Source organism: Podarcis cretensis (assembly GCF_951804945.1).
Source record: "Podarcis cretensis genome assembly, chromosome: 1".
NCBI classification, from domain to species: Eukaryota; Metazoa; Chordata; class Lepidosauria; order Squamata; family Lacertidae; genus Podarcis; species Podarcis cretensis.
The window spans coordinates 110303555-110319000 of NC_137170.1; the positions used below are offsets into that span (position 1 = coordinate 110303555).

At 39.8% G+C, this 15446-nt stretch overlaps 1 protein-coding gene across 1 annotated transcript in view; it reads right to left on the minus strand.

The window, feature by feature from the left end:
• The window catches only part of DPP4 (dipeptidyl peptidase 4), a 51463-nt gene that overhangs the window by 32162 nt on the left and 3855 nt on the right, over positions 1-15446 (minus strand). The window contains exons 3-12 of the mRNA XM_079978073.1: positions 9319-9408; positions 8718-8809; positions 8526-8600; positions 5551-5603; positions 5298-5370; positions 4096-4216; positions 2191-2351; positions 1149-1252; positions 293-422; positions 90-134 (exon numbers count right to left, since the gene is read on the minus strand). Of these exons, the coding sequence (XP_079834199.1) occupies positions 90-134; positions 293-422; positions 1149-1252; positions 2191-2351; positions 4096-4216; positions 5298-5370; positions 5551-5603; positions 8526-8600; positions 8718-8809; positions 9319-9408 (944 nt within the window). The remainder of the gene's footprint in view (positions 1-89; positions 135-292; positions 423-1148; positions 1253-2190; positions 2352-4095; positions 4217-5297; positions 5371-5550; positions 5604-8525; positions 8601-8717; positions 8810-9318; positions 9409-15446) is intronic.

The following is a 15446-nucleotide window of genomic DNA, read 5'->3' on the forward strand; positions in this document are numbered from 1 at the left end:
TTCTTAACTATGCTTTGCAATGGAAAAGGACCATATGGAGATAGTGTTGCACATGGCTGTAGTTTGGCTCCCAGAAATACAGTACTTACTCTGCCAACCCAGCCAGTTTTACTCTCGAAGTGACGCTGTTTGTCCTGAAAGGGGAAGAGAAAAGAGATATCCACCATTATAACAGGTGCCTATCAAGCAATACCCTTCTTGCCCCTCCCTTACTCTAATGTAAATAGTTACAGGATTTTCTTTTCCCAATGGCTTCCTTCGGAAAGTTGACCCCCAACCTACCCTTTCATACCTGTGGACATTGCCATGCTCCACTTGTGTAGTCACAGATTCCAAGATCTGAAAAATTTTGAATTCTTTTGAGCCACTGCAGACAGAGTCTCTCATTGGTCACCCATGTTACAACACTCAGGTAGTGATCCCTAGAAAAAATAAGATGGTGCTAGGCATCTATTGATATACGTACACAAGCTTGAATTCTAAAAACTCATAGCTACCATTTGTATTTATCTGAGCATTAAAGCACTATCACAATTGCAGTACTGGCTACATATCATCTGGACTTCTGATAATGCTCTGACTATGTTATCCCTGCTTCCCCGCCCCTCCTGATGAAGCAGCAATGAAGTTCTAATTGCCAATGGACCCTTGACATTGGGCTGCAACTCTTAAAACAGTATCTCCTAGTCTTAGGCTGTACGTTTAAAAACATTGAACAAGGATTGTTGACATTCTCACAATTCAAAAGAGGGTGCTAAAAAGGGTTATACTTTCCTTCTTGCACATTTAAATGCCAGCTTAAGTGTTTCACGAAACAGAGCCATTAAAAAATTGTGTGCAGATTTGCTCCAGCTTGTTGAAATAGATAAGCTGAAATTCCACTTATAGCAATAGCAAATCACTATTTATAGGAAACCTCTTGCGACAGAATAATGGCTTGCTATAATATTAACAAATAACATGGAACTATAAAAATGTTGAAAAGACAACTTTTACATATCAAACTTCTGCCAGAAATAGTTTTTACTATATTTACGTTGCTGTTTTTAATCAGTGCTCTGTTCTGCTTTATTATATATTGTTGCTCAACAAAAGGAAACTGTTATAGCAGCTTCAAACGCAAGGCTTGTTACATTATTTGGACTCACCCAGATGCTATGCTACTCGGCGCAACAATTTCATCGGAACTGATCTGCGGAAGAGACTGGGTATTCACAACAAATAGCCTTATGGTTGGATTCTTCGCACCTGCCTGAAAGAATTAATACATTTTATATCATGATGACATCTGTACATAACATCAATGTTTATTAAAGCACAGTAAGCTTAAAAATAATTATTCTTCAGCTCAACATTTAAATGTTAGAATTGAAAATAGCATGGTATTCAGAAATATGCCAGGTAAGTTACAGAATTCTGAGGTTACTACAGGTGAATGTGTCTCTCTTATCTCTTTCTGATCATAGAAAACATTAAAGCTTTGTTCCATTCCAAAAAAGAGGCATGGCAATATCACCCCAGAAATTTTTATTTATTCATTTATTTATTCTGAGTTTTTTCTCTTGAAAGAAATAACAGCTCTGTAGGGCTTGTGGGGATGCTATTATCATTGGAACCACACATGCAAGTCAAACTAACATGTAGCTTATGCCCTATAACAGTCAATTTTACTGAAAAAGAAAAGAGCCTCCAGCTACTTATTGCCAAACACATTCAGGCATGCAATCCCGAGTAGTAAATAGGACAATATGATGATCTAAGCCCAGTTTCATGTTAATATAGAGGTCTCCAATATCCCCAATTATTTTAAATGCAAAAGATGAGTGCCCCAGAATCCTGAGGAGGAGAAAGGAAGCTCTCTCCCTCTTTTCTAAAGACCATTCAAATGCATTTTCCGAAGGTAACAGACCTAACAGCCAATGAAGATCTGCTCTTATCACATTCCTACTCCACCCCAAGACAAGCCATTTCAGAAACTGAAATTCCAAAGTCTTAAACTGCACTTATTTCCTGTTTCCCTAGTGATAATAAAATACTTCAATGCTGCCAGATGCTATTGACTTAAGTCGCAGTAATCACAGCAAGCTGTTGAGGAGAGACAGACAATATTTTCGTTAGCAGCAACTGATTAAATGTGAGTATTCTCTTAATCAAAATGCTCAACAACTATGTTTAATAAATAACACAGACCTTAGGATACGGGATTTTAATGGTCTTTGGATATTGCAGTGTATCTTCTGAATAAAATGAATACTCAATAACAGGAACTCCAGTATCGTTAATCTCTGCATATGCTAAAAAGCTGCCATTTGGAGACCACCACAGAGCAGAATGGGTGCCAAACATTTCCTCTGAAAGAGATGCAAATGTGTTCTTTTGAAGCAATAGTAGCAGAGTTGGCTTCTGCCTCTGAAACATTGTTCTTATTAATTTGTATATAATTTCAGATGGAACTGTAGCTGCTAACATTCAGATGCCTTGCCCTGTCTTGCGACCAACACAATAACCAAAGCCTTTTTATAGAAATAAATGTGTTATAAAAATCTGGCTTCAATAATTAATGTAAATGCTAGCACTCAAAATCATCATTTATTCTGACACTGAAAATCCAAACAGTTTACCAAAGACAATTGTTTCTTTCCTAGTCTATAACATTTCCACATGCATCCTTCCTAATAAGGCACAGTCAAATGAGAAGAAAACAGTTCTAGTGCCAGTTACAAGCCAAACATTTTTAAAATGTAAGGGAAATACCAGACATTATCAATATATCATATTTAACCTTTAAGAAGTAGTGCCTGAGTTTGCTTTTTTCTTCTTCTTCCCTTTTATGTCTTTTAGATTGTAATCCTGCAAAAAGGGACCATTTTTTGTGCATTGATCACGTGCAATTTGCCTTGGGAGTCTTTTCAGATGAACAGCAGAGTAAAAATGCAAGACCCCTGGGATTAGATGGGATCACATATATGGCTCTATTAAAAAAGTTAAAGGGATGTGCAGGAGAAATGGTGTTCAACTCTCTTTTCCACCTGTGACTTCTCCGCAGCCCCTCTACCACCAACACTTTTCTTTCTCAGTCATATTTATCTCAGAAGCCAGCAAAACAAAAAAGGCATCATGGAACAGAATGAACAGGTATTTAAAAACAGAGCCACTGCCACATCTGTAGTTTAGGCCTGAGTGAAGATTGCCCAAAATGTTTAGGAACGTGCTTTGCAATTAAACTCAGCATTCGTTTGGAACAGAATTTGCCAATATCAAAAAAGTGGGGGGCACAACAGATTTTCACTGAGTATTTTATATCTCCAAAGGATGGATAGGAACAAAGACAATGCTTGCAAAACTGTTTACATGGATGCTGCACTGTTTTATCTCCCCACCCCCGCTCTCTCAAGCGCTCTCTGTGTGTGTGTGTGTGTGTAAGTAATACAAACACAAGGTACATCACAAGGGCTAGTAAATTAAAGGTGCTTCTTCAAGGGACTAATCATGAGTGCCAAATCACTACTGGCAGTAGTGAGTGAGGAATCCCTGTGTACATGAAATGTGGTGAATGCATTGGAACCGCTGGATGTCAGTAAATCATCATTTCAAGTAACACTTCGAACAATGGTGTGGAGGATCACAACAGTGCCCTTCCTTCTCTCCCTTCCTGTTCAGCAGCAGCAGCAGAACTGCCACTTATTCGGAGAAGTGGGGGCAAGGTGAAGTGGGTAGCAAATTCACGGCTCTCTTGGTGCACCTGTGCAGTCCTGATCTCACTGCTGAATCACCCCATTCCCCTCCTGATAAGCAGTACATACAAGTGCAAGCAGATTAGAAGTTTCCATTTCTAATCTGAGGCAAACCATAGTTTGCTCTTTCGCTGAATGAGCAAACCCAAAGCTTGACTGGGATTATTTTATCACATGCTATGGGTCGCCACAAATTTAAAAACAAAAGCTTCTGATCTCTCCACTTGTGTGAGGATGAGTGGGGAGAACACAAGATTGAGGGTCACAGCAGCTTATTCTCATTATAGACAACCGTGGTTGCATCTGAATACAGTCACTGCCTCTTATAAATTCTGTATTTAGGTTGTAATATGGCAATTACCTTCATAAACCCAGTCTGGTATTCCATTAAAAATTTTGTTTTCTTCTCCATTTTTAGTGATCTGCACAGCGAGGGCATCTGGTGCTGTTTTCACATAAATGTTGTTACGCCAAACATAAGCCTGCCATTAAACAAAAACATTTTTTAAAAATCACCACGCTAGCTGCATAGCTCTTCACTTTATATCAACCGAATGACTTCTTTTCCCTTTCATTTGACACATTTGTAGACACACTGATTGGTTTTTTCCACCCACCACCTAATGATTTATTAAAAATATTTATAAGCTGCCATTTAGGGTCAAACCACACTCTCCCCCGCTGAACAGTTTAATGAGCACCGTTAGTTTAATTTTCAGAGAAGGAGGTGCCTGAATCATTTTCATAAAGATTAGATAATTTCACGAAGAATAAGGATGCCAGTGTCTACTGGACAATGTCAGAGACTGTATACTTACAAATTCCAGTTGCTGGGACTCACAACTGGGGAGAGTGTTATTGTCCTGCTTTGGGGCTTTTCAAAGGCACACCTGGTTGGCCACTATGAGAACAGGATACTGGACAAAAACAGGCCTTTGGCCTGATCCAGCAGGTTCTTCTTAAGTTGTTATGATTCAAGGGAACTGAATGCAGCTCAAATGCAAATCTGCCATCTGCTTAACTAATTGATAGTCTAGGCTACATGGTGACAATATGAAAACTACTATCACACTTATGAACATTGTTGACTTCGGTATAATTTAGGCATATCTGAATGAAGCTAGTGTGGCCTGCAATGGTTACTGACCAATGACCATGTCGTTTCCTTCTCCCCTGGGCTTAACCTCCCCCTCCCACCCTGTCCTTTTCTTTTCCCTCCCCCCAAAAACCTTAATTCTTCAAAACCTGAAATGGAAAAGAATGCTATATAACGGAAGTAAAAATCATGAAAATGCTCTTAATCTGTAAAATCTGCTGTCAAGGACAAGATCCAGCAGAGAACGTACAATATTCTCAGAAAAGTAACTAATGTACAGAATATAGATATGTGCACCCTTTTTAATTAATTTATTTTTAAAGAAACATGTGGACTTGAAATATTTAAAACCTTACTGCCAATATGCAAAAGCCCTTGGGTGCAATCCTGAGCCTTTAAATAAAATCAATGGGAATTTTGCCACTTAACTTTTATGGTATGGGTTTGGCTACAAGTGTTTCACTAACCAGTTTGTGACCAACAGGTGCCCAGGATATGTACTGGATCTCCTCGGGAATTGGGTTGACCTGTACTAAGGTACTACAAGAAAAGAAAAACACAAAAGGTAAAAGAAAAAGGGAAAAAGCAACCATAATACTAATACTAATACTAATACTACTAATACTCTTATAGTCTGGCTAGTCTGGCATGAACTAAAAACCCCTTTGTAGGGTAACAATAGCACTTTGATAACACAGTTGTAGTAGTAGTAGTACTGACCCAGCAGACACATCATAGATGTAGTATGACGCATTGTATGAGTGCCTCCACACCTGCAAGAGAAATGTTTACACATAAGGAAAACACCAAGACAAACTGGCATTCAAAATCTTTTTCCTAATCATGTTCTTCTTATCTACATTTTATTTAATATAATCTTAAAACCAAAGTCTCTGGCAGGGGCTGCATGCAGACCTCCAAGCATCGTTATCTGGCCCCTCATAACACTGACCAGGCCTTGCCCCAGGGCAACACCCTATTACCAGCCCTGCTTTGCACCCCTTGTGCTGTGGTCTGCCTGCCTTTGATGAGCTCTTGAACTCTGACCATGTATCTTGCTTGTCTGGCTGGAGGGTGGAAGGATGCATGAGTGTGTGTTGAAGCTAGCCTACTGTACAAATACAACATTTTACATTCATTTCTCTGTTTGCTTATGCCTCTGGCCCTTCGCACCACCGGAATGTGGCTCTCAAGCTGGAACAGGTTTCTCATCTAAGGGTTGGAAGTGTATTTGCCCACACAACCCAAAGCTTTCATAGGGTGGTCAGAGCACTCTAGCACCAATGGCTTCACAGCCATGGGACTATGTGCTTGGGCATGGCCAACCCACACAAAACCGAGAGAGGTTCTAAGACTGATCTGCACCATCCCTTTAAAACACGTGACTTTCCCAATGAATCTCAGGAACTATAGTTTCTTAAGGGTGCTGGAAGCTGTAGCTTAAAAGCGGGGGGTTTCCCAGGATTTGTTGGGAGAAGTCAGATGTTTTAAGCAGGCATTGGATGTGCTTTAAATGTGTGGTGTGGATCTTCCCAGAGCACTAAATAGAAAACTTGAAATCAAAGCACATTTGCAGTTTCTCATGCGGGAAACCTCCCATTTAAACCAATGTGATTTTTTTTTACTTTAAATAATAAAATCTACCTGTATTATATGACATGATTGCATCACAACCCCGTTATCTGCAGCAGTCATATTGTTTCCTATTAGTTTAAAGGTAAAGGGACCCCTGACCATTAGGTCCAGTCGCGGACGACTCTGGGGTTGCAGTGCTCATTTCGTTTTATTGGCTGAGGGAGCCAGTGTACAGCTTCTGGGTCATGTGGCCAGCATGACTAAGCTGCTTCTGGCAAGCCAGAGCAGTGCATGGAAACACCATTTACCTTCCTGCCGGTGCGGTACCTATTTATCTACTTGCACTTTCGAACTGCTAGGTTGGCAGGAGCAGGCACCAAGCAACGGGAGCTCACCCCGTCGTGGGGATTCAAACCGCCGACCTTCTGATCGGCAAGCCCTAGGCTCTGTGGTTTAACCCACAGCGCCACCCACGTCCCTTTAGTTTACTCCACAGCAAATTATTCAATGAGAATGGTCTTGTAACTATTTTTGTATACCAGAAAATTGCAATATTTAGTGCTCCGTACTGTCTACTTTTACATTGTGTTAGGTTATTCCCCCACCGCCAAATCTGCCTATTCATATATCCTGCAGCTTTACATTTTTGGTCACTGCTTCTGTGAGTACAGTCGTACCTTGGTTTTCAAATAGCCTAGTTCTTAAACATTTTGGTTCCTAGACTATATGGAATTGGCAGAAATGACCGGCAGAATCCGAGATCAAGGAGAAGAGTTGGTGGAAGAAGACTGGAAGAAGTTCAAAGTTTATCTACAAAATCATTGTAAAATCTATGAGTGCTAAGGGCAGTGTAAATGAAATGATGGGGTTCCAGTGATTAGGATAAGGAAGAGTATAAAGGGAAAGATAAAGGATAAAACGAATTTGAACGAGCTTGCTGAAAAAACTTTTAAAGTGGAATACAAGAAGGGAGGCGGGAGGAAGTAAGGAAAATAAGGTTTTGAAGACTATTAGAATGAACCAGAGTTTTCTTTTAATGTTTCTGTTATTATTATGTTGAATCTTTTGTATGTTTTTGTTTTTTATGTTTTTTTTGATATTGTTTGTATTTCTGATGTTTGTTATTTGTTGTTTCGAAGTTTGTTATATTTCGTGAAACTTAATAAATATCATTTTTTTTAAAAAAAAAACATTTTGGTTCCCGAGTGACTGAAACCTGGAAGTGACTGTTCTGGTTTTTGAATGTTCTTCCAAAGCCGAATGTCCAACGGGGCTTCTGCAGTTTCCAATTGGCTACAGGAGCTTCCTACAGCCAATCAGAAGCTGCACTTTGGAAGTCTTATGCTTTGGAAGTTGAACGGACTTCCAGAATAGATTCTGTTTGACTTCCAAGGTACGACTGTACAATTTAAAGACTTGTGCTGCTAGTTCCCCACCCCCTTACGCTACTAGACTATGAAGATGAGCTTGACAGGAATGAGTCCCTACCCTCTGCCTATCATGGAGCTGGAGAGATAGGCGTGGGACCTTTGTGTTATTGCTGGTAATATGTTAATCTTAAAATAGCAGTGCGACATTCAGTGCAAAATCAAGCATACCGGTAGATGTCTAGAGGTGTGGGTGAAAAGAGACAATAAGCTTTTTAGCAACTAAGGTTTAGTTGCCCGTGCTTGTTGCACTTAATGATTATTTATACCTCTTTATAGCTGCAGCTGTATTATCAGCAACTATCCCCCGCCCTTTTTAGCAAAATTGATTTGTATTTTTGAAGTAAATATATTCATTTAATTGTTTATGCCAGCAGCAACAGCCCACCCCAAAGAATCTCCCTATTTTCCCAATGAACGAGAAAGCAATTAGTCACCCTCTTGTTGCTACTACAATAAACATCCCTCCCAACTGCATTTTCCCCAAAAAATCCACACAAATATCCAACACTGGACTACACTGCGGGATGTGTGCAATGCAAAGTAACTGGCCAAAGCATGTTGGTGTTAAAAACATTTCCCCAGTCCTGATATACCAAAAGGCCCAAGTGAATCAATATTGTACAAAACCTGGAACTTTTCTACTAATATGAAAGAGATGACACAAAAGAGAAAGTAGGCTGTCACCGGTACCTTCTCATAACTGTATCGCAAAAGAGCAAATTTTCGGTCAGGGGACAATATGATCTCTGAACTATTGTAATGGGTCTGTTGACGAAAGAAAAAGGCATTAACAGAAAGAAACATATATGAATACATAAAAGAAAAATACTCAAACTGTAGCTGTTTTGATGGCAGAAGTATGTGGTATTCATAAAAACTTACTAAGGTGGCATTTGACAATATTTCAGATTCTGTTCCATCATCAGCATTGAAGAGTAAAAGGTTGTTTTCTGCCGTGTGGAGATACTGATTTCCTAAGGGAAAATGTAGGAAGCCATTCAGTAAGACTGAGCGATGAGTAGTACTCATGGGGCACCAAGTTCTCCATACCTCTTTCTTGTTTCCTGGGAAAGTATGTTTGTTCCCCCAGGATGCTGCTGCTTAATTTAACTTAAAGACACTACCTGTTTGCCCAAGCATTTAATACGTGAATGTTTATTGGAATGTCATCAGCTAGCATTGGTTTTAATTCTATTTTAGATTCTATATATTTTTAATTATTGAATCTCATGGTTAGTATTTTTGTGATGTCCTCTTCCTCTACGCTAGGCTCCTGTTGGAGTAAAGGCAATATAAACATGAAAAGTATTATTATCATAAATAATAACATTGTATCTGAATACATAGTTAATGTATTCAGAAATTAAAAAGATGCCCCAGTATCCGTTCTCTGTGTTTGCACATATTTTGCAAACAACTTTTTTTCCTTTGTATCACGTATCATTAGTAGCCCTAATGCAGACAAGAAATGCATGCCCATTACCTGAAATCCATTGTAAGTTGAAAGATTTGTATTGAAAATCACCACTTAAATAATCTTGTAGAGTAAATGTCCTGCGGGTGTCAGGAGAACCTGTCAATAAAAGGAAAAAGGCAAGATGGCTTGTGTTGGATGTCATCATCAAAAGCAAATCTGTTTATAGTCCAACCCAGAATATACCATTTGCAAATAAAATGCCTTGATTACAATCATGCTTGCAATAATGATATGAGATTTGGGGTTTGTACCATCACTATGGTCTCTCATGATTGAACCCCACCAAAAAAGAAGCCTTATTGAAAAAGTCAAAGAAAAATCCATAGGTTCAACTTCCCTCTCCTTCATCAATTATTCCAAGAATAGTAAAATCACCTAACATTTCTATATAGAAAGGCAAAAATGTGATGAGTGGCACAGCACTATTTTGAAGTACTAAAGGTTATAACTACTTTGGACTAAGATAAGGACAAAAGTATAGCGCAGCAGAAAAACATGCAAATCTGTTTATACCCATTTTTCATATAAATTCTTCTGCCATTAAACTTTATACTTAATATGAGCATATGAGGCTGCCAGTAATGAGATGTATCAAAACAAGCAACATCATATACAGTGTTGCTTAAGAACTCTAAGAAACCAAGAAATCCAAGAACTCTAAGAAACCACTGAAAGCTTCAGTCTGATATGTTAGGTCCAAACTCAAAAATTATTCAAGTTACTTTTTTCTCCTACTAATTCCCAAGCAGAGCTGGGCACTCTCTGCTAATTATAGATGGCTAGAGTCTTGTACTCAGTGCTGCTTGGGAATTCCAAGAAACCAAAAATAAATAAATAAATAAATAAATAAATAAATAAATAAATAAATAATTTGGTGCAGTTTTGATTCCGAATGGTGTCCAGTTGTTTCCAAACACAGACAAAAACCTGCTCTTTGATCTCAAGAACCATCATGCATAATTTGGTTAAAGTCAATGCAGATTTGAAAGGTTCAGTCCACCATACTGATTCAAAGTACCCTCTAGCTGTAGCCAAGTACTGGGCAGAAGACGGACCGCAGTTGCTCCCTGATGTAAGGAACCATCCTGAAAAATTTGGTTGCAATATCTTAAGAGGTGTCCAAATGCATAACAAATAACTTGCAAAAAAAAAAAAAAAAGAGAAAGAAAGAAAGAAAGCAGATTGAGCTTTAGTTTGTAATGCATTGTCCTTTATTTTAATATATCAGGTATTTTTGAAAAGGATGAACAATTAGGTATAAGAAATGTATCAAACATATTACTGCCATAAAGCAGTATGTTACAATAACCATAATATTTACATGCTAAGTAAGGATGAATGGTGCAAAGAGAAGATAAATGCAACCGGTACTAAAGCTACATTTTACTGCATGTGTTTCTTCCTTCTCATAACCAGCAATATTTTAGAAGTAGTTTCCTGACAAATGGTAAACAAAAACCTGGACTAGATAAATGCAACATAAATCATGCTAGCAGCACTTTAAATTAAAGTGTGCAATGAGTTAAACAGCAGGCAATTCTTATTCAGGATCTTGCATTCTGCAACCTGTAAAACAAACGAGCTGCTGTGCTTACAGAGTTTAACTGCTAAAAGTGGGAGGCTGCAATGTCAAGCTTTTTGCCCCTTGTCTCTAATACAGCACACACTATCACACAAGTACCACTAGGTATTGGGCAGATAATATTGCCCCAGGTGTGGAGTAACAGAAAGAATTACAAAGAACTACCTTTGCAGTGCAGCATCCTACACCAGATATTATTATAGGAAAAGGAAAATAAGGGTTGCCTAGAAATACTTAGTTTTCTCCTTGTGTAGGTCATGAGAAAAGGAAAGCATACATCCCATACAGAGTGCATCATCTTATGTTGTGGCAATACTGTGTGACCAGATCACCAAGCAATCAGGACCCTCCATGGCTCTTCTCGAAGCAGCAAGCACATTCTCTTAGTCTACCACTATCCCTACTTGAGCTTCTCTGACAGTAGATATTCCTCAAGAGAATGAGGAACTCACATGCTTACCAAAACCAAACAAGAATGTTCCACATGTGCTTACCGGAAAATCATAACACCAATTCCAACTTGAATAAACAGGTAGCAGCTTTTCACTGCCTACAACTAGTGCCAACCAAGCTTTTAAGTTTTTAATGATCTTACAATACCAGATAAACAATACAAGGCATCTTAAATTGAATCAATACATCATGAGCTGCAGTGATATTCCTACTCAGCTGGGATGCAAATATAAGATTAGCATCTTATATTTCAGTTGGCGTTTCATCCAGATTGAGGTTTGTCTTTTTACAGTTAAGCCTATGCCATTTTGTTTTGTTGCCTGGTACTATGTTTAGTTTCTGTGCTGATATTTTGCAGGCTACCACAAACATGCATAGTTATTGCTCTCTCTCTCTCTGCATGTGTGTATGCCACCATGAGCATGGTTTGAACTATGGGAAGCCCAGTCTGCTTATGTACATATTGCATACCTGAGTTCTGAATTTTATCTGAGATACTGATTCCTGGATTTTATCTGTGACACTGATCTGTAAAGTAAAGAAAATCTGTAAAGTAAAGAAAATAGAGTAGTCTTGTGCAAATGGTCCGGTTTCTTGCACCTTTAAGATTTGTATAGAAGAGAAGATTTCAGCAGCTGCAAACTGAAATTTCCTCTCCTATTTAACTATTAAAGGTGCAAGAACTCTGTTGTTGCATTTGCCTAATTATCCGAATGTCTACTCAGTTTAATGTAGCTTATTCCAGTCTGCATCTGAATTGGAACTATAAAACTCACTTTTTCCCTTCTAAAAAGTAAGGGGAAATGTGTGTGCATCTTATGGAGTGAATGCAGGCTGCACTGCTATCCCAGAAGCCAGAACAGCAAAGAGGGATTGCTGCTTTCACTGCGCAGTGATCCCTCTTGCTGTTCTGGCTTCTGAGATTCAGATTTATTTTTTTCTTGTTTTCCTCCTCCAAAAACTAGGTGTGTCTTGTGGTCTGGTGCCTCTTATAGAGCAAAAAATATGGTATTTAAGCTGTTTTCTTAATTATGGAAGAGTTTTTAACTGTTGTTATAGTTTCTTTGTTTGGTGGCTGTAACTATTTTATTGTTTGTAACCTACCCTGGGACCTCATGGTAAAGGATAGCTAAGAAATCTCACTGACAAGCAAACTTATTCCTAAGCAAGTCTGTTCAGGACACTGACCTCAAAATTCTGATGTTTATGGGGCGAAAGAGAGCACCAGAGCACCTCTGTACTAAGCCTTTGATTGCCTAATTTGTATTAGCATTCAGCTGATTACTATTTCTCTCTCATTTTTCATTCTTCCACCCCACCCATTTTGCAGTGGGTTAAAGCCTCAGTGCCTAGGGCTTGCCGATCGAAAGGTCGGCGGTTCGAATCCCTGCGGCGGGGTGCGCTCCCGCTGCTCGGTCCCAGCGCCTGCCAACCTAGCAGTTCGAAAGCACCTCCGGGTGCAAGTAGATAAATAGGGACCGCTTACCAGCGGGAAGGTAAACGGCGTTTCCGTGTGCGGCTCTGGCTCTGGCTCTGGCCAGAGCAGCGATGTCACGCTGGCCACATGACCCGGAAGTGTCTCCGGACAGCGCTGGCCCCTGGCCTCTTAAGTGAGATGGGCGCACAACCCCAGAGTCTGTCAAGACTGGCCCGTACGGGCAGGGGTACCTTTACCTTTACCTTTAAGAACATTTGTGTGAGGAACTGATACCAGAAATAAGGAGAAGTGGTGTAGGAGATGCCTCACACAAAACTGCATACTCAAAACACAGCAGTAAAGCACGGTTAAGATGCAAATGTTCTACTCTACATAATGTACATATTTGGCACTCATAGCTTTCTTCTATTTTTTTCAATGCCATGTCAACAATTCACTGCGCAGTCAGAAGACAGGAAGGCTGTTCTGAGAAGAGCACCAAGAACTGGCTAGCAAGTAACATCTGAAATGTATTATCTACTGTCTCTACTGTCTGTGAACACAGAAGTGCGACTCCCAAAACATATTTCAGGCTCCTTTTATGACAGCTTTATGGGATAAGGCCCCTGCCTTGTGGAGGTGCCATCAGCTGGAGTTGGTAGCTGCAAAGCTAAACTTTTCTGACTTGGTATAGCAGCACTTTGTATATGGGAGCGAGGCACGCACAGCGAAGCTCCATAATATATGCACACAGAAGCTCCCAGGTTTAGGTTTTGCAAATGCCAGGTAAGGAATCTCAAGTAGATGAGCTAGGAAAGGATGCAACCGAAATTCTGGTTAGCCATTACAAGTCACGGTTGCCATAGTGAGGTAGATAGAGTGTTATCTCAATTTAATGTAATAACATGTTACATTATTACATAACACCAGGTATCTCTGCACCATCTAAGTTTTCTAAGAGCAACTGCACACCAATTAAAGGACAAATAACAAATTGTTAACAAAATAGCAATATCTGAACATATAATTGTTAATGTAGCCCTTCACGGCCTAGGACCCTCGTACCTACAGGACCGCCTCTCCTGGTATGCCCCACGGAGGACCTTAAGGTCCATAAATAGCAACACCCTAGAGGTCCAAGGCCCTAAGGAAGTTAGATTAGCCTCAACCAGAGCCAGGGTCTTCTCAACACTGGCTTCGGCCTGGTGGAATGCTCTGTCTCATGAGACCAGGGCCCTGCGGGATCTGATTTCTTTCCGCAGGGCCTGTAAGACAGAGTTGTTCCATCTGCCCTTTGGCTTAGAATCAGTTTGATTCCCTCTCCCTCTTTCTTTTTCCTTTCTCCTCCTGTGAAGAGGATGCATCCTAATATTTTAATGTTGTATTTTAATCTTTTTTTAAATTGTATTTTAATCAGCTTGTTTTTATTATTGGTTGTTAGCCACCCTGAGCCTGGACTTGGCTGGGCAGGGCAGGGTATAAATAAAAAATTATTATTATTAATGTATGATGTTTTATTGTGTTTTTAATATTTTGCTGGGAGCCACCCAGAGCGGCTGCGGTAACCTGGTCAGATGGACGGCATATTACTGACATCATCAGTATACAATTTGCAGTCTTTTATAGTTAAAACCATGGGTAGGCAAACTAAGACCTGGGGGCCGGATCTGGCCCAATCGCCTTCTAAATCCAGCCCGTGGACAGTCTGGGAATCAGCGTGTTTTTACATGAGTAGAATGTCTCCTTTTATTTAAAATGCATCTCTGGGTTATTTATGGGGCAAAGGAATTCGTTCATCCCCCCCCCAAAAAAATATAGTCCGGCCCCCCACAAGGTCTGAGGGACAGTGGACCGGCCCCCTGCTGAAAAGTTTGCTGACCCCTGGTTAAAACCTATGCACGTCTACTCTGAAGTTATTTCAATGGGCCTAACTACCAGGTAAGTGGGCAAAGGATTACAGCCTTAATGTTCCTTCAGTATGTTTCACTTTTTCAAGTATTCATGCACTCTTACATGCTGTTATGGTGCTGTAAATATACAAAACAGCATTAAGGTATAATTACCAATGCCTTACATAGTTGTGAGGCTTGCACATACATGTCTCCGTGGCCATGAACTTAAACTTACTTCCCCTTGCACTAAATCAGAACCCTCCCTCAACAGGAAGCACATTTCATATGAGACTGTTCTTAATCTTCCCAAAGCCTAGCACATCTCCAGATTGACAGCATTTTCAAGAAAAGATCCAAGCATACACCAGGAAATTAAGGTTTGCACAATTAAAGTGGATTACAGCACTCCATCGCCCTAGGAGCACAACAACAACCTTCTTTTATTTAGATCCCGCCCATCTGCCTAGGTTGCCCCAGCCAGTCTGAGGGGGCTTCCAACACACACACACACACACACACACACACACACACACACACAAATGTATCTACACATAATAAAACATTAAACCTTAAAAAACTTCCCTATACAGGGCTGCCTTCAGGTTCTGCTTTAAAAAAGAAACAGACACAATTCTTCTCAGAAAGCGATATGTACATGCACAGAGAAGTGTGGAATGAATGAATAATGGGAATATACTGGATGTATAAGCAAAACCTGTAAGCAAATCAGGATGAATGCAAATTATTGTGTAACCTCCCCACAAACAAAACAGAATGAATGCCCAATGAA